Source organism: Halyomorpha halys, unplaced genomic scaffold (genome assembly GCF_000696795.3).
Source record: "Halyomorpha halys isolate HHAL.00 unplaced genomic scaffold, Hhal_1.1 Scaffold165.1, whole genome shotgun sequence".
Lineage (NCBI taxonomy): Eukaryota > Metazoa > Arthropoda > Insecta > Hemiptera > Pentatomidae > Halyomorpha > Halyomorpha halys.
In genome coordinates, this window is record NW_027111427.1 from 844,836 (window position 1) to 865,849 (window position 21,014).

Below are 21,014 nucleotides of genomic sequence, written 5' to 3' on the forward strand. Positions count from 1 at the left end.
TATATCTATATAATATATGTATATTAATGGTTTTCTCTATATTTACAATCTTTTAGCTGGGTATAAATATATTTATTTGTGCATAATTGAAGTTTTATAAATTTGGACGCTCAAATTCTTTCATAAGTTTAAATATTCATTTTTATTTAAGGTTTAGAATTTTTCATTTTAAATATTAGATTTTATTTAATAACTTTCATCAAGTTTTAGGAATTTAATTCTGGAATATTCCTCATATTTGTGAAAATATAATTACATATAAACGTGCATATTTTTCATTTGAAAATCCATTCCCTATTTATTACATTTTTTTTTTTTTTTTTTATTTGGTGTCAGTGAAGATTCATTCAACTCGTCGGGCAATCTCTTGTTTTCTCAATTTTTTATATATATATTTTTTGATTTTTGACTTCTTGTTAGTTAAGTTAAATATGATTTTATCATAACATTATAAAAATTACTTACATAATTTCATAATGGAATGAGTTCTGACAAATGTAGAATATTTACTTTATAAAAATTTAAAATTTTGGCCGACAAAGATGAGTTAATGGGATAAAAATGCTGTGCATTGCTAAATTGCTAAACACGTACCGGATGAATTCAATTGAAGTTTTATCGTTTTAAACTTAGAAATGGTTTTGAAAAAAAGTTGATAAAGAAACAAAAATGAGAGATCAACGGTGATTCGATATATACATGGTTGGAGGGTTACCGTAATGTACATGGGAGGATAGTTGAAGGAAGTGCACCTTCTACCAAAGGCCAGGCGTTAATTCACTTTTGATTGGCTGGTTGAATATTGTTTCTAGTCTGTATAAAATTAATTAAAATGAGATTAAAACGAGGTATAAATAAGGTAACGGAAAGAGAATTTATTTAAAAACTGGAGATTGGAGAGAAGCTGGAGAGAAACTGGCTCAACCAGAAAGAATGTGATGCCAAATACTAAATCTATTGTAACTACAGGTGGCTGAAACAGAACATTTGGTTGAGATTAATGAATTTTTATTAGGGGGTCTAGGAAAAATACAGATTGATGACCATTATAGATGGCGACTTACACATGCATTCATGTTTCATTTTTCTTGTCCTCCAAGTCCCTCCATCTACTCTCTCTTCGGCTACCGGAGGGGTCTTAGAAGTGTCCTTACTCACTCATGGCTTTTCTTACAGAATAAAGTGAAGAATGGAAGACTGCCTCTGGCCAAAGCTCGCTAGCGAGTGAGTGGCTTTTATTTTTTCGGGCAAATGGGGCGCTGGTGTTACAATTATTTATTTGATTTTAGTTTGTTTCGACCCTTCCGTTTAAAAGGAACAATAGTGTTGGGATTATGGATTTACATCAAAGTTTTATTGCTGTTGGCAATAATTCTTATCATCCATCATTAGGTAGTAAAAAAAAATTCAACATTAAATATTACCGTTTAAGCCACTCTTTAATTTTTAGTTCAACTAATAAAGACAAAAAATTAAATTATTTGAGAAAAAATATTATAAAAACCAAAAGTTTGTAGTTGGGTTAGCAATTTTTCTAAATAATTTCTAGACCGTTTAACACAGAGTGGGATATCAGCAAGTAGTGAAGCGTATCTAGGCTGTACCAGATAAAAACCGGGAAACCTCCGGGGCCGATTCAACCCCTCAATTCCTATAGACCATTATCCGATTTTTAACGGTTTCGTGTAAAAATAAACTTTTGTGTTTTATTATTTTTTTTTTTATATTTAAACCCTTCTACCGCTCCGAAAAATATAAATATTTTTTTCTACAAAATCCGATATACAATGTGACACGTTGAAAAAAAGTATACAAAGAAACAAAATTAATCTAAAATAAATATTCAAAGCTTAATCCCTCTTCTTTGATTTATAAGATTTTTGAAGATTTTAACTTTTCCCTGATCTTCCCTCTATCAAACTTTTTAGTTTGAATATAATAAGTCTTTTTATTTAATTATTTCGAAATTTTATTATTTTCTAATCCGTATTTATCAATTCAATAATAATTTTGGGAATTCAAATAAACAAAAAGCAGAAATTAATAAAAAATCATTTAAATTTGAATAGCTGGACGGAGTTGAGCTTTGGGGGTCCACTAAACTATCAAATTCTTCCAGAATCCAATACTTACAGTCCAAAATCCTTCGTAAAATCCTTAATGCTCCTTACTTTGTCACAAATCAAGTCATCCATCAGGACCTCAATATTCCATATGTTGCCGATTTGGCCAGAACCAGATACCGTTGGGACTCAACTAAACTATCAAATTCTTCCAGAATCCAATACTTACAGTCCAAAATCCTTCGTAAAATCCTTAATGCTCCTTACTTTGTCACAAATCAAGTCATCCATCAGGACCTCAATATTCCATATGTGTGCCGATTTTGGTTTACTTGTTGTATATATGTGTATACAGTTGTGAATAACAATAAATAAATTATTTTAAAAAAAATCCATTTATAAGATAGTTATGTAAAAACTAATATTTTCATAGTTATAATTAAAATTTTAAAAAATGTCTATTTATAAACTCTACAAGACTGAAAATACAGGAAACTGCTTGTCGATTCCGATTATTACAACATTTACTATACCAACAGTCTAAACTTACATTCCATTACAAAAAATTGATCTACATGACTATATTAAAGCCTGTATACAGTTGTAAATATCAATAAAAAAATAATTAAAAAAAAAAAAAAAATTGAATAGGTTCCTAATTAATTAAAAATAAATATGTAAATGATAAGTAAATAAATGACCGCTATAATAGGCCAAAACGTTACAAAAATGAAATATACATAGTCATTAAATAAAACTATTATACGTTTTTGTTTTAAACCCTTAGGTCATCAACGCCTATGGCATAGTATTAGGATAAAGCTACAGACACCACATATACACGCACCCTCCCCCCCCTCCCACTCACACGTGATTCATACAAATGTAAAAATTAATAATAAATTTAAAAAAAATTAAAATCGAAGAGAAGTTTTAGTTCAGAAAGAAGGCGATCTGCTTTTAAAAATTTAAACACCAATTTAATTTTAGCTTCCTCATCTGTGAGAGGTTTTGATAAATTTGGGGTCAGTCCTATCCTGTTTATTGTTGGCAAATAGTGGGTATATTCTTCAAAAATATATTTAATCGTAGACTGACAATATTTACACGTTTGAGGTGGCAGTTTTCTGATTAGGTGAGAGTGCGTGAGGAGAGCATGACTTGTTCTCAAGCGGGTTAGAGCAGCTTCCTCCCTGCGGATGTTGCGGTAGAGTCGACCATGGTTTTACTGATCTTTTGATTTATTTTAATTTACTCGGAGAACTTTCATCCCACTTTGCCTGCCATCTTTCCAATATTTGTAAGGGGTGTACTGAGTTCTAATGGGGTAAAAACGGCGGTGCCTCGCCCAGGGAGTGTGAGTGGCTCTCCGGCAGCTTTGTCTGCCAGCTCATTACAACAATGCCAATGTGGCTTGGAGCCCATATGAAAATAATGGACTTACCTTGTTGTGAAAGTTTTAGAAGAAAAAATTGTATTCTTATGGAGAGTGAATGTTCGGGGTACATTTTGTATTAATAAGTAATAATTCCTTGATTATTATTATTTACTTAATTATTTAATATGATTTTTTTGGTTGGTATATGTTGTATAAAGTTTATCTATTTATGTTTAGTAATAAATAAATAAGTTTAAGCAATATTATTTCTTCATCATTGCCAAATATAGTAAAATGATGGAAATTCAGGAATAAAATATTCCCCAGAATCAAAAATTTAGTTTCTCATTATACGTTTTAGAAATGAATGAACAAATTTGGTTCCATGTTGTTTCTGTCTATCTGTCGATTCATCCAGTTCGGATAAAGTTTTCAGAGGTTTGGGATGTTCCAAAATGGTCCTTTATCAAATTCAATAAATTTCTTCTCCAACTTTTACTTAGGCAACTCCAAACATATTTTATTTGACACACCAATATTACGAAAACAGATCATACGATTTCACCTTATGTTCTTAATATTAGTGTAGATTTTTTTTTTTACATGGATATATTTAAAAACATCTCCTCTAGTTGATTTTATACTGAAATGACAAATCGAATTTATTATAAAATAAATAAAAGTCCAAAGTTCACCCTATCTCTTGGTTATTAAGTGACTTTTTTCTAAGTAATGAAACTATATAATAACATAAATTTTAAAAATTTTAATGGAGCTAGAGTGGAAGAAAATAATAATAATAATAAAATAATAGATAGTAAACTCTATCCTCAAACCCTGAAATATGTAATATATTTGATGAGAAGTGATGGAGAAACTATACTCAGTGCAATTTTGTTTTTAACATTGAAAGAAACAACCTTGAAAATATCTTGATTAATAACGGTGTATTTGAAAAGAAAAAAAAAAGGAGTGGAGACAGAACTTTAGTTTATAAACTATAGATTGTTACAGACACGAAGAGTTAAAAATAGTTTACCACCTCCGGGCGTATATATTGTAACATATACGGATCAGATATTGTAAAATAATAAAGTTCTGTCACGAGCACTAATCGAAAACGACAAAGAAAGAATCTCGCTTCTAACCGATTCAATCTAACTTGGTCCAGGGATAGAAGATAGGGTTTCCTCCAGTAAATGTAATATTATCTCTCACAGCTTCAGAGAGCTGTTTAATATAAACCATTTATTTTTTAAAATGTTTTTTTTTTAAACTAAACTGGCCTCATTATTATTGATTAAGATCTGAGAAAAGCGTGTGGAAACCTTAAAACCATAATACAAAAAAACAACAACAATTTATGATTTTTGACAATATCCAATGTAAGTGGGATGATTCCAATGTTACGAAATTTCATATAATATTTCAACATTTATTTTTAACCAACGAGAATAACAATTTAAACACTTCTCATTATATTGGAAGAAGATAGATACGTATGAAGTAGATTGTAGGAAGATAGTTCAGTTGGCTGTCAATAAAGGTATCAAAATACTAAGAGAAAACTACTTATTGTTAACCAACGTTTTCGGCCCACTTTGCATGTTTCGTCAGGGCTAAATGAATGAATAAAATACAAACTTTTTTTATTTTATAATAAAGTCGATTTGTCATTTGAGAATAAAATCAACTGGAGGAGATGTTTTTAAATATATCCTTGTAAAGAAAGAAAAAAAACTACTCTAATATTAAGAACATCGGTAAAATCGTATGATCTGTTTTCGTAATATGTGTCAAATAAAATATGTTTGGACTTGTCTAAATAAAAGTTGGAAAAGAAATTTAATGAATTTGATAAAGGACCATTTTGGGACACCGCAAACCTCTGAAAACTTTATCCAAACTGGATGAATCGATTTGACTTCAGATAGACAGAAAAACATTGAACCAAATTTGTTCATTCATTTCTAGAAACTAAATTTTTGATTCTGATTGGTTTTGGGACACTGTGAGGGAAATACAGTATGAGGCATTATTTTTAAATTAAAAAATCCAAAAAAAAAAAAACTAAACTGACACCATTAAAATAAATATAAAGAAACAAAACAGCAATACCCAACTACTTAATTTTTTTTGTTTGATAGTACACGTGTGCTATGAGTGCATAATTACCCTTTAATTGTTTCCTAAACCATCCAATCCTACATTACTACCCTTGAAGAATAGTGTAAAAAACTGAATAATTAGAATAAATGCTATTAAATCTCCACTATCTTTCGTCGTTGCCCTACTGCATCCTCCAATAATATTTCACTCATCCCTGTCGAACAGATCCACTATCTAGAACTATCCTAACACAAGATAGAAAAGACAGTAAACTTCTCGTCAATTTTTACTATTACCACATTTAATATACTTACGGTCTTAACTTCCAATTAACGACATAAGGCTTATTTGGATTTATGGTATTGAGCTTTGGAGCTTCAATCCATACCTTACAAAATCTATTATGTTCCTTACTTTGTCACAAATAAAATCATACATAGTTACCTCAATGTTCAATATGTGTGCCGATTTTGGCTTGAACCAGATAGAAATACTTCTATGCTAAACTCTTTAAATTGTTTATAACTTTGTTTCCTCTTCAATTCCTAATAATATTCCTTGGCGTCCAAAAAAAAAATATGATATCAAGAACTTTTTAACAATAGGTAAATGCTCCACAAAAATGTACAACACCGTTGTAATAGAACTAAGATAATATTTTATTGGTGTATATTTATGATAGTTATATATGACTGACATTTTTTCGATAATCGACCCTACATAAAGATTTTAATTTTTTATTCATTTAATTATTTAACAGTTAGATTATTGCAAATTAATTTTCCTACACTGGGGAATGATCCCCTTCGATTTCTTCAAAGCCGGGATATCCGTCCTTAGATCCGTCGAGGACATTCCGACGAGAATTGCTGTTTTCATCAGAGCACTCATAAATCATGAGTCTGAGTGGCCCTTATAGGACTTGGACGTCTTCGTTTCTTCATCTTCAATTCTTCATATCGGATTGTCAGTGTCTAATGTCTGTAATATCATCTTCCAGAAGATAGTACCAGGGTAGAATCAGTTTAACCCGGGATAAATGGACGGAAAAGCAGAAATTTATAGTTTAATAATGAAAAAAAGAAAAACTATTTATTGATATTCATTAAAGAAAATACGAAAAAACACACTATTAGGACGATTTTAATCATCCTCTCTCGCTTTATTTTAGAGATAATTCTGTTTGTACCACTTATAACATCTTTTTTAAACCCAGCCTCATTGGACATGTATTATACGAGGAAAATCACTTATAAACTGTACAGTGTACTTACGGTCAGTCACATATTTGAAGAATGTCATTTCAATTCCATGAACTTACGTAGATTGGGAGTGGGATCGAATGTATCGGGTGCCCTAAATGATGACCTGAAAAACATAAAAATGGTTTTTATTTTCCTAAAAAGGAATAACCTTAGAATAAGATTTAAACCCGAAAGTTTGTTATATGTATTAAATAATTCTAAAATAAGTAATTATTTAGCAATTATCTGAAGAGTTTCAAATCTTGAAATAGAATTATAAAGTGCGTAACATGGGCTTTGATGACCTCAGGGTTTTAACAACAACAACAACAACAACAACTTCTAAACTGAATTATTTCAGCTTCATATGCATAGTCATTTTTTAAGATACAGTCATCTATGAGTTACCGAGTGGGTGGTATCTGCTCTATACATGAAGTATTTCAGGAAAATACTAAAAAAAAAAGATAGAAACCCCATCTTTTCTAATACGAGACCCGTAAAAGTAAAATTTATTTTATTTTTGTTAATAATTAAATTATCTGATGGTATGATTTCTAAGAAAAACTAAATTTGTTTTTTGGTTTTAAAAATTAGAACTAATAATAATAAAATTGATAAATGAAAAACAGAAAACGTAAATTTCTTAAAAATTTTTGAACTTTATCGTTTATGAAAGATTAACAATTTATTATCAGAATGAAAAATATACAGAAGCATTACTTCAGTTTTTAAAGAATTACTTTTCAATAAATGATAAATTTTAAGAATTTGGAAATATAAACTTTTTCTAATTTTTAGCTTTTTTTTTTAATTTATAACGTTAGCCGTACATATATTTATGTTTATAAAATCGATTAGTTTGTCAAAGTTATTGTCCTGAAGTGATTCCAAACGATCCCCATCTCTTGCTGAACCTATTCTTTTGGACGTTTCTTGGATTGATTCTTTTGACATTATTCCTCTTTGTTTCCCTGGCGAAATCTTTTTTTTTTTGTTTTCTTTTTTAAATTAAAAAAATATTGAACTATATTATAATACTTACATATAAAAATGAATAAAACACTAAAAATATATTCTACAACCAGTTTCAATCCTCGTTAAGGCTCCTCGTCATTTTTACGAAAGTAAAATAAAAACTAAATGATTTAAGTTTAACATTTTTTTCTACAATAAAATATTATCTTTTCGTATTTTAACTGTAGAATGGAACTGTGTTGAATACTTTCATCTTCATTTTGAGGGCATGAGTATTTATTTATTATCTATTTTCGTTTTCTCTAGTAATAATGTCCTTAAACTAAATATTAATATTTATGAAATTGTATTGAATAAATATATTTTTATTGTTAGAAACAAGAATTTATATGTTAATTTAATAATTTCTTAAATTAATTATTTATGATTTGTGGTACGTTGTGTTTATTTTCCTTAAAAGTATATAATTATTTACAACCCTTAAAAAATAAATATTATTATAATTACTGCAAGACACTAATCCTTAACAATATAAAATATTCCTTTCTCTTACTTTGTTGACTATACTCAATTGAGAACCGACCAACTCCATTGTGAATTGTGATTCTTTCTGGTAAATTATTCGAGTATACGATTCATTCTGAGGAGACGACTCTTTAGATCGATTCCTTATTTATGTATTTATTTCTGATCAACAATGGAAAAAAAAAATGATTTATTTCACAAAATATAATCTTGCACGTCACTGCAGTCAAAATTACAATATGCATTAAAAGAATGTAAATCTATTTCCGTAGTCTGAAAAGTTTTAACGTTTCAGTGTTTAATAAAAATAAATAAATGTTCTTGTATAAATAAACCATGTAGTGCCTTGGGTTTAGTATTTACAATTTTCGTTTGGCACTCCTTTTCAGTCATTCTTCCGCGACAATGTTTGGTCGCCATTTTATCAGTTTTTCAAATATAGAGGAAACGGAAAAATATAAAAACATGTGGAATACCTTATTTTTTCGAGGAAAGGGTGAAAGCAAACACAGACGCAGTTACAATAAGAATTGCCGAGTGAGGTTTATGGGGGGCCGTGGGTTGAGGCACCATTCCAGTTGGTGTAAACCTCTTCCTGGGCTACCGCAATAAAGCCGCAGGTACCAGCTTTCTTGTCTCAACTCCTAACTTCATCGTAAACTAACTCCCTACAAGCAAACATATTTTCAAATATTTATAGTTATCTAACTTGGATGCTATTTCTTTTTTGTTTTCAATCAGCGATCTATTTTTTATTTTGTTTAGTGATTGATATTACAATTTGTCAGTGAATCACAATATGTATATAAATAAATAAAAATAAAATAAAGTAATTAAAGATTTTAACTAAACATAATAATACAACAATATAATAATCACTATCACTTCCTTGCTTATCGCTACTTTTTTAATTTATATTTGGCGTATTACATAGTTCATACCGTTTTAAAAAAGTCTATAGGAGAACTCCAGTCTACGATCCTGTCTTTTAAATACATCTAATAAAAAATTATTTTTTAACTTTTTAGTCAGATGTACTATTTAAGCAAATCAACGATAATAGCATGTGTTAACGCCATAATATATAATTACGTTGTAAATAATATTTAGTTGGTCTTAGTGTTTAATTTAATAACGTTTATTTTTATTTATATTAATTTAATTGGATTTAGTTATTTGAAAAGAAAAAATGTAATTATATTTCTGTGTTATAATGAGTAATAGAGACAGTTGCTAGGGCTGATAATTGTTGCTAAGGCGTCACCTAGCAACGGACCGACCATTTTAGTTTTTATAGCAGTTCCAGCTAATTAGTGGCCATGGTAGCGTCCAGGCAGCCCTGTCTGTGTTTGGTTGAAGTTATTTTACTAAAACGTTTTTGAGTGTTTTAGTCATCATTACAGTTCGGAACCAGACCACTTCTGTGTTTCGACTTTAATATGAGTTCCGGATAATTAGTGACTCTGAACGTGTGTAACCAACCCTGTCTGCGTTCATTTTGTAGGCTCGCCTAATACATTAATATGACTTTTGGATGTTTGGACTATCGATGAGCTACTTCACCAACTTTGGACTATTACAGCGGTGTATTTAGCTACAAGAGCTGCGACCTAAACATCTCGGCAGCATTCTTTCTTGGACCTATCGGAGTGGAGCAGCTTGCGTTGACTAGTATTTGTTTTATATATATATTAATTAGTTTATTTGTAAATTAGTTTACTGTCATCTGAGAGGCCTTTTTATTTTTAATTGTATTCATCATTAGTCATCTTTTGTTTATTTTAGTTTTAGTTTTTTGAAATGTTTAAATTGACCAAATAAATGTTTAATCCGAACTAGTTTGTCGTTTGTTCATTTTAAAGCCTTCCAACAAAAAGACAGTCGATTTGAGGTGGCTTTAACAGGATGTGATAATATCCTTGTATATTTTTAATGCCTCAATTCGCTTTTAAAAACTGTGTCAAATATTCTCTACTGTACATTGAATAGATATTACAAACTTATGAACTGAAAAGTGTACAAGAAATTACGACACTGCTTTCACAAAAACAAGTGAAGCATTTGTTTTTTAATACTATTTGTACTTATATTCATTACTCTTAATTTGTCTATAGATATCTTAACTTTCATCGTCATATCAAGGTCAGTCTCAAATAAAATGACAGAAAAGGTCTTTATATTGTCCTTTTTATCGTTTTGGAACTCGAAACACTTTTAAACAATAGATAGAACTATAAATAAAATCGGACGGTTTTCATTTGTTGATAAAGTATTTATATTTCTAGATAACTAGGTAAATCTGCCTGCTGTGGCCACCATATTGAAAGAAAAAAGAATAACGTGTACGTGCGGTAGGATGTTGACCCTGGTTTTACTGATCGTTTTATTTCTTTTAATTTACTCGGAGAGCTTTCATCCCACTTGGCCTGCCATTTTTCTAATATTTGTAATTTAAGGGGTGTACATAAATAGTATTTATATATATATATATAAAGTTAGCTATGGGGGTTCATCCTGAAGCCGTCCTTCTTTAGTGGTGCCAAAAGCAGTCTGATATCTCACTCCATGAGCTAGATATGGTTCTCAATCACAATATATCAGTAACTCCATCAGTTTGTATATATCAAATTCCCCTTATCAGACATGAACCCCATCCTCTCCAGAAGTTTACAAAAATTCCTCGTAAACTTAAAAATAACACAATAAAGATACAGAAATTTGATAAATGAATTAAAATTGTATGTGCATAGTGTACTGAAGTAAATAAATTTAACAAATCTGTAAAAACAAAAACAATTATAATACAATAAATCTCACATATCTTTATAATTATTAACTTCTAAAACAGAAAAATATTCAAATATTATAAAAAAAAGTGATCGGTGGACAATCCAGTCCCAGGATGTGACGCGGTTCCAGGGAACAGAACATTTTTAGCACAACCTCAATTTTTTCACGGATTTTAAGTATTTATTTATTTTTCACAAAAGTGGCCAACGAACTTATCTATGCAGCTTTAATGCTGTTTTTTTTTAAATTACAAAAGTTTGAAATGAAATTTCAATCAATGTGAAATTGAAGACTTTAAAATTGTATCATAATAAATATTTGAAATTTAATTTTTGACAAATTTTAACCCTTATGCTTTGACAGATGTATTGCTCTGACGTTTGTTCATCCTGCATAGAAGGATGGGAATACTGAAAAATGCAAATGGAAGGCACTAAAAAAATGGTGGGATTACGATATCGATGACCTCCGCCTGAATATGGACGACACGGGTACTCCAGCTTAATTCAATCACTTGCCGACTTGCTAATTCTGAATAAACGAATGGTTGTCGCTCTTTTATTTCCAGTTTTATTTTGCGTAGATTTTTTTTACCCAGTTCGGTTTTTTGGGGACGTTGATATATGAAAATTTTATTGAACAGAGCTCTATTTGTTAATACAATCTCCCATTCGAAATTTGTTTAGGAATCATGTAACTTGTATGTGATTTTTTTTTCCAATGTATTATTTCGACATTATTATCATTCAAGGCACCATTTTATTAAAAAAAAAATTTAAAAAAATGCGTAACAATACTGAAGTCGCAGTCGCACACTGGGGCTGAATGGCCAAAAAGCGGAAACAATTTCGAAAACGGATTAACATAGAAACTTGGTTTTTGATTTTATTTGTGAAAAAGTAAGGAGTATTGAGGATTTTGGATTGTAAGGATTGAATACCAGAGGAATTCGAAGGTTTAGTGGAGCCCCAAAGCTCAACCCCATATGTCCAGACTGGCCTTATTACAGTCATGTAGATCAGTCTTTTTTAATGAGTTGGAAGTTTAGACCGTTTGTCTAGTAAGTGTTGTAATAGTCGAAATCGATGTGCAGTTTCCTCTCTTGTGTGAAGATTCCAGGTTAATCGTTTGTCCTGATGTAGTTCAAGGTAGCGGATCTTTTCGACAGGGGTAAGAGTAACATTATTAAATGAAACTGTAGGGCTTTTGGTTAGTTAAAAATTTATGAAACTTTCGGAATAGGTTTTACTCATCAAAACAAGTTTCAACGAGTATTTTGAGTATATATTTAAATAAAAAAAGTGCTAACAATTAAAAATTCAAAGAAGCTTAAAAGACTGGGGAATTTTGTGAATAATAAAACTAGGGGTTCATAGTCAAAGGTTGTTCAATTTGAAAAAAACACTTACGATTTCACTTTTAACGAATTTAGATTAACAGTTACTTAGCTGTATCACTGATTTCCAGGTGTTTATCTTTGGTTCGGGTCTTTTGTTTGTAATAAAAGGATCCGAAGTCTCCAGTAGCTTGTGGAACACGTCTTCGTTGGTGGATATAGGAGACATTTTCCGCGAGTTTCTGATCTTGAATGTCTTGTAATCCTTCAGCATCATGCAACAAAATCTCATGCACCGTGGATGACATGTAGTACCATGAATACTATTCAATGGCCATTTCTGCTGGTTCTTTTTAGAAGAGCCGGAATTTTCTTGGTTGATCATTGCATCCATTTTTCAATTTTTTGTTGTAGCCAATTGAAGTGTATTCCATACACTTGATTCTGGTGTGTAATCGAGAGATACCTAATTCACATTTAGAGGTCGTTCATTTCCTTTCTTTGCGATTTTATGATCGGATAGGCAGTTAAAGGCAGATGATGTTTGTTCTAATCTTTACTTAAACACTTCTAATTTGAAAAGTGACCCTCCACATCTCAGAGGAAGCCGGAGCTTTTTTATAATCATAGCTTTCCTCAATGCTTATTTAAAATTCATAACTTATAACGTGGTAAAGCTCTCTAATTTTTCTTTGCCTAGTTTGACTAAATTTGACTGTGTGGCTTACTTGAACATCGTAGAACATCGTGTGATTTAGTCAAAATTCCATTATTCTGAGATTGGGCCTAAATTGATGGGAATACCCTTGAAACAGGGAAAAGATCATGCTGTTCCTAGATCATGTAGCTTATATAGAGTGAAAATCACAAACTAGATAATTGAAATCAGCGCTTTTGAAATTCGATTTTTTTCTGCTCTGGCACCAACAGTATGTTCTATTCTATGTTTCTGGTCAGGACTACTTTAGAGGGCCTTGTAATTTATTATAACTCTTTATTACCACTATTTAAAATATTAATTATAGCAAAATGACACTTATGTACTTAATAGCACAATTAATTAGCTTTTATATGAGTGCTAATAGACATTGATATAGATTTCCCTCAGTAAATTCACTAAGTACTAATGATTATGTACATTTTTATGATTATTTTTCTTCCTCTTTTATCCTAATGGGGCTATTTCAAAGTATATAGTCTCAGTATTAGTAATATACTTAGATTAACCAAATCACTGACAAAAACTTACATAAGCAGCCTTTTCCTGATTTTGTTTTCTCATTTTTCAGTGTCAGTTTTGTTTTTTTGTTTGCAAATATGCAAAAATTAAATGATAATGTGATTTGTAATAAGAAAGCGTAAAAATGAATATTCAACATATCCCCCTCACCCCTACCCGATGTTTTTACTTAATTTGCATACTGGGGATTCATTGGAACCATTGGAATAGCTACAGGATGTATACGCGGATTTATATACCACAGCGATATGTACTAAATCATGTTCTCTGAACAGAAAAAAAATGTAAATTTAATGTAAATGCCGAAAATCATGCTTTTCTGCTTTTCTGGGCATCAAATACTAGGTCATTATGCCCTTTCTATATTTCCTTCCATATTAGTTTAAATCTTGTTTTGGTGCTTATATGTTTTTATAGGGTTGCGATTTGTTGCCGAGAGGTTGCGATTTGTTAAGGCGTCACATAAGCAGCAACGCCAGTTGGAATCCGTTATAGGATTATTAACTTTTATTTCGTGAAGGACCAATAACTGAAATGGTAATTAAATTACAAATATTGGTAAGATGGCAGGCCAAGTGGGATGAACGTTCTCCGAGTAAATGTAAATAAATCAAAAGATCAGTAAATCCATGGTCGACATCCTACCGCAACATCCGCAGGGAGAAAGCTGCTCTAACCCGCTTGAGAACAGGTCATACTCTCCTCACGCACTCTCACCTGATCAGAAAACTGCCGCCTCCAACGTGCAAATATTGTCAGTCCATTCTCACGATTAAACATATTTTTAAATAATATACTCAATATCTCACTGCCAACAATAAACAGGATAGGACTGACCCCAAATTTATCAGAAGCTAAGAGGGTTTTACGCCTTTAAGCAACAATAAACAAACAAACAAACAAACTGAAATGGAAAAATAACTTGGCTTCTCCATTCTGATTATAATAGGTTGGTTTCCCCTAAATAACCCTACCTTTTTTTCAGATGTGATGTTTAAAAAAATGGTAATGGGTTAAAAAAATAATTTCACTGTTTTATTTTATTTATTTTTTTTAATATAAATTATTCTTTTTTTTAATACATTCTATTTTAATCTATTAGGCCTGGTGCATTTTTTCTTACTATTTCTTTCTTTTTAAGCTAATATTTATTTATAATTGGTAACAGTATAAAGAGAAACAAAATTAAAATGGACTCAAAGACACGAAAGATATAATGTTTTAAAATGATTTACTGAGCGGATTATTTGTTTTATGATAATTAAGAAATTTTTTAATGATTTTAGAATGAATTCACTAGCTCATTTTAGATAATTTCTTTTCAGTGAATGTCGCTTTAACGATCCGTTTGAACTTTGAACATTTCAGACTCATTTGCTAAGTTTCACGTCAGCTATGCTTTTGAAAACTCTCGCTGCAGTTATTATAAAAAACAGTAATGATTGCGTCTGAACACACTTAAAGGAACTTCAAAGTGTTTATGTTTTTAAAATCTCCTAGATTTAAAAGGAAAACTGAACCTAGTTTCAATTAGTGCTTCTTTTGGAATTTAATGACTGAAAGTACCGTACTGGTTATATAGATTTTTTTTAATGGTATAGCTATAAAAAGTAGTTTCAATATGGGCTATACATTTCTTTTTCATACACATGATAACAATAGTGGGTGTATGACATAATGGCGAGTGCATCTCATTAAACTGTATACCATTGGTAGATCTTCCCCAGGAAATTCTATTCCCTCCTTCATTCGAGTTCTAATACCCTTCCAATCTACAAATCCCATATCTTCGACCACCTTCTGTCCATCCAATTGCAGAAGAATAACAATTGAAAGTTTCAAACAAGGTTTATATATTTTCTGTATTTAATGCTTCAGTTTTACGTTTTATATTTGTAAATATGTATATTAGAAGAAATTGTACCATTCCATTTATTACTTTTAGTTTAATTGTATTTGACTTTTTATCATTTTTTTCTATCCTTTCATTTATTATCAGAGGTTAGGCATCTTATGTTTTATGATATGACACATAGTTTTATTTTATTTGTTATATTTTTATTTTATATACTTTGTTAAATATTGTTGTTCATTCTTATCGTTTCAAATTCACTGTTTTATTACATTTGATGAGTTTTATAATTTAATTTTTATTTTTATTTACTCTAAGGCTTCAAAGCCTAATTTGGCGCCTGTATATTATTCTAAAGAGATCATCAATCAGAATAAATAAAGAATATTATTATTACCACTAGCAATTTATGTGGCAGAACTGTGGGACACATTAAAAATAATAATAATAATAATAAAAAAAAAAACTTGACTTTTATTCTGTTGTCTATTTTAATGAAATATAAAAAACTTCGGCAACCGAAGACATAGAATACATGTGGGTGTGAATATTATGCCATTATTTCCCTTCCTTAAAATTGCTTTTTCAGGGAATCATCCTTTTTCATTATAATTCTTCTTTTCATTTTCTGTAGAATAATTCTTATGCATACACCAATTCCCACCATTATTTAAGCAAAATTGTATTAAATCTTTTTGGATTGTAGGTTTATGAAGAAAAAACGGTAGCGCGTGCGTAATAGAAAGTTGTGGGAATTTGATGGTATTGATCTAGGACTATCTTGGTACAAAGTCACGGAATCCCTGTCTCAAAACCTTAGTGAGAAAGCAAAAATAATTAATAAAACTTGCTTTTATCGCGTTATAATAAAAAATAAAAACAGTTCATTAATTATTAAAAATGGAATTGACCGGTTTTGGAACACTTTGCATCTTATAATTTATAATTGGATTATTTATTCTTAGCGGTATAGTCTCGTAAGAATCTGGGCCTCTTTAAAAATTTTAACCTTCCCCTTCTTCAATGCTCCTTACTTTGTCTCAAATAAAATCAACTATGAAGACCATAATGTTCCATATGTAACCGATCTAGCCCGAATTAGATATCAATCCTTCCATTATAAACTCCCTAATCACTCAAACCCACTAGTTTCTTACCTTGCTTCCTCTTATTTTTTTCCAAGGCTCCCATTGGAGTCCTATACTGCCTAACCATGGTTCAGGGTCAAGTTTTTCATTTTGTGGGACCGCCACTCAATGAAAAAAGTCAACGCCGGATTCGAACCGGCACCCCCAGGAGATTTTAGATTGGTAAGACCTAACCAACTGAACCACGGACGACCCTCCTCTTTCATTCCTGACAATGCTTTTGAAAAGAAGATGGCCTTGAGACCTTCTATTTTAAAACTGTTTAGAGTTCTACCAATGGGTAGTTTCTATACATGCCTGTAGCATACCATTATGATCTTACTTCAAATTTATAGATTTATTTTATGTACTGTTGTAAATTTCAATAAATAAATAATAATAAAAAAAAAACCTTCCTCTATTCTAGTTTCTGGCAAGCATCCACTATCTTATAAATTCCCAAGGTTTCCTCTATCTCTTCTAGACACCTTAATCGTGGTCTTCCTCTTCCGCCCAGTAACAGTTTGGGGACAGGTACCCTGAGCATACTTGACCAGCCATCTTATCTGGCTCCTACTTACAATTGAAACCAAATCCAGTTCTAATAGTTCAATAATATTGATCCTTGGTTAATTTTGCACCAAAATACTTTTCGACTTTTTTAGGATGTGATTTCCTGAAAAATATAGTTATTGTTTCCATGCGGTTTTCATGAAGTTAACCTGTACAATCTTTCGTTTATTTATTTGGCGCCCTAATTTTTTTTTCTGCCTTTTCAAATAAAATAAAAATTTAATTTAAACAATAAAAGTAATTGTTATTACTTAATAATTTGCAGATTTCTCTCTTTTTTTTCAGTTAAAGGTAGATTTATTAATATAATTAGAGCTGTTTTCTTCGAAGCATCCTGTAATGCGTTATTTTAGTATTGTTCGTTATATCGTTTCGAGAGGGGGCGAAGGAGGAAAAGAATGTGGACATGGGACTTGAAAGAATAAAAACTAGCTTCCTGATGGCAGGGCCGACTCACAAAGAAAAGCATAAAAAGAGCCCTTTCAGCATCTGGCCTTACTAATCCCATTAGCTCACTCGTATTCATAAGTACTCAACCTCTAACCTTTCTCCTCATTTTTTCCCGTCCCCCTTTTCCTCTTTTTCTCAAATACATTTCCATACAACATTGTCTACAAACCATTTCGGTGTAACTCCAGGCCTCGTTGTAATTACATGCAAATTGTCCGGCGGCTTTTTCAAGAAACGAGGGAAGGATTAAAACAAAAAGCTGGAATAAAACAAGGAATCTTGGAGATAATAGCTTCATTCAGGTTGAACTAAAGAAATGTTTCATTGTATTAAATCCTGCTACGATAAACTAAAATCTTACTACTTCATAAGTAATCGTTTGAGATTTAAATGAAATAAAGAAGACAATGGATTAACTAAGGTTTGAATTTTCCATATTTTGCTGAGTGTGATCAGTAAATCCTTCAAGTGAGAATTCGTGAACGGAGAATGAAATTTATTTTTCATCAGGTTCATATTGGAGAAAGACTGCCCACACACGTTCATTGCAATGAAACCTACTTGAATTTTGTAGTGTAATGTTTCTGAATTCAGGAAAATTAACTGATGAAAAAATCCTAGCCCGCCATTTTCCCTTCTACCAATCACTAGTACCCCGTCAATTAAATTTTGTATTACCTGAACAGTAAATTAGTTTTTTTAAATTTTTAAATTCATAATTTATATTTTATTTAATAATACAAATTTCATACAACAAACAGATTTTTTTTTTAATATTGAATTTTATGAGACCACAAAAGAAAAAAAATCAAAAAATGCTGCAAAAAGTAGCGTTTTGATTAAATCGTTACAAGTACTTCCAGAAGTAAATTTGAAAATATTTTTAAAAATTGTGATTGGGGTGAAGATGAAAATGATCAATAAAAAGGCTGGTGCGTTGCAAAAATGTAAAATGTACTTATATAAATATTTTTTGATAATTGTGTTTTTTATTATTATAATGAAAATTCTCTTAATGGACAACCTTATATAACACAACTTCATATTAACGGACAATTTTTATTGAGGTCTCGTGCAAAAAAGGTATAAATTTAATTTTGTTTGAACTCCTGTATTGCGTAATCCACTCACTTCGGATGGGAACACCAGTTTAATTCTGCATCAGGACTTTTCACTCACCTTTAACGGGCACCATTGCTAAAACATTAATGTTCAAATTCAAAATTATACAATTGAGAGGTGATGACAATATGAGTGTCTGAGATGTCTTTATATAGTTTCACAGTATTTATAAAAATATTGAATTGATGCAGTTCAAACATTTTTCCTTTATCTTATTTAAGGAATTAATTAAGATTATATAATGAAAAATAAATGTCAATAAAAATAAAAATTATAATGAAGTTTAAATAATTTAGGTTCAATTTCCTGGAAAAATCCAATTAATTACCTTGTCATGATCATTCAGTAAAATTTCTTTTTTTTTTTTCAACTTATTTAGTTCAGCCGATAAAATCATAATAATATATATTGCTGTCAAGAATTGTTAAAAATTGAGATTACATGTTTAAATCAAGGAGACTTCCTAATACAATACACATAACAAAAACCTAAAACATGCAGCCAGTTTTAAAACTGACACAAATAATTTAAGTGCACACTACACAGATATAAAAAATAAATTAAAATATAAAATAGCAAACCAACTAGATAGTATTATGTTGCATAATTGTAATTTTGGAACTATGATTTTGTTACAGTATTTAAATAAACGCCTTAAAAGAAATTTAATCTTTGAAACAAATATATGTAAGAAATATAAGCATGGATGTAACCTATCAGCCGAACCTTAATAGAATGATTGTAAATAAATTTACTAAAAAACAAACAATATTCTCCTTAATTAAAAACATGCTATGTGATTTTTTTTACCATTTTAGACAGCAATATATATTACTGTAAGTTTATTATGTGCTATAAATAATGAGAAACTATAATGTACCAAAAATAAAATTATATTTAAAGGTAATTAATTTATTCGTATTTATGTTTTTGCATTATTGTAATGTTGGTTGCATAATTTGAAACTAGTTATTGTTAATTGTTATATGCTTGATCCTAAACGTTGTTATAGATAAATAAGATTAAATTAAAGAAATGTATTTTAAGTTTGTAAGTTTTTTTGCAGTAAATAATGACTTCCATCCCAAGATATTTGTAGTTTTTTTAATAACAAAATTGAGTATAAAGATTTTTAAAAAACACTACCTCTTCGCGTACCCATCCCAAAATTCTTGTTACTTGTGCCTTGTTTCTGTCATCTCTGAAATATAGTCGTCAATTCAATTAACTTAGGCATAAAGGCCCGATGTTTTACAAAAGGGTACTGTGGAAATACACGGAGTAGACCAGTTTGATAATCGTTGGGTTCGGTAAGCCATTTATAATTACTAAGTACTAATGAAGAATTTCTTTTCTTTTTCAGGTGCTATATTTACTCAGGACCAAAAGGAAAGCAGTAGCGAATTGGCCTTCAAGTACGCTGTGTACAAGATTAACAAAGACAGGACTTTATTACCGAACACTAGCCTCATGTACGACATTCAGTATGTGCCCAGGGATGACAGCTTTCGGACCACAAAAAAAGGTCAGTGATTAGATATACATAAAATAATTAATGGTGATATTAAAATAGGGATATTTAGTGGCTGGGTGTTACCCAACTCCGCACGCAAATTCTCGGAATTACAGTTGTATTTCACTTGAAAATTTCAAATATATAATAATGACTGGGTTTTAGAGAGGTTTAAGTTAAGTATAAATTAATGTATAATAATAAGCTAATCACCAACTCTGTACTTTAACAAAATACATGCACTTCGTATTTATGATTCGAAATCCAAATGAAATTCTCGGAACTACAGTTGTGTTTGACTTGAAAATTTCAAATTTACAATTATGACTGGGTTTTAGAGAGGTTTATGTTAAGTTTAAATTTATATATAATAATAAGCTAATCACCAACTCTGCAATTTTACAAAATACATGCACTTCGTATTTATGATTCGAAATCCAAATGAAATTCTCGGAATTACAGTTGTATTTGACTCGGAAATTTTAATTTTATAATAATGACTCGGTTTTTAGAGAGGTTTATGTTAAGTTTAAATTTATATATAATAATAACCTACTCACTAACTCCACAATTTTACAAAATACATGCACTTCGTATTTATGATTCGAAATCCAAATGAAATTCTCGGAATTACAGTTGTATTTCACTTGAAAATTTCAAATATATAATAATGACTGGGTTTTAGAGAGGTTTATGTTAAGTTTAAATTTATAT

General features: G+C 30.3%; 1 protein-coding gene across 5 annotated transcripts in view; it reads left to right on the forward strand.

Annotated features, from left to right (window-relative positions):
* LOC106678871 (glutamate receptor ionotropic, kainate 2) overlaps nucleotides 1–21,014 on the forward strand; it is a 676,475-nt gene that overhangs the window by 262,913 nt on the left and 392,548 nt on the right. For all 5 annotated transcript variants that reach the window (XM_067049421.1, XM_067049419.1, XM_067049423.1 and 2 more), the window contains exon 2: nucleotides 20,151–20,312. In XM_067049421.1, coding sequence (XP_066905522.1) covers nucleotides 20,151–20,312 — 162 coding nt within the window. The remainder of the gene's footprint in view (nucleotides 1–20,150; nucleotides 20,313–21,014) is intronic.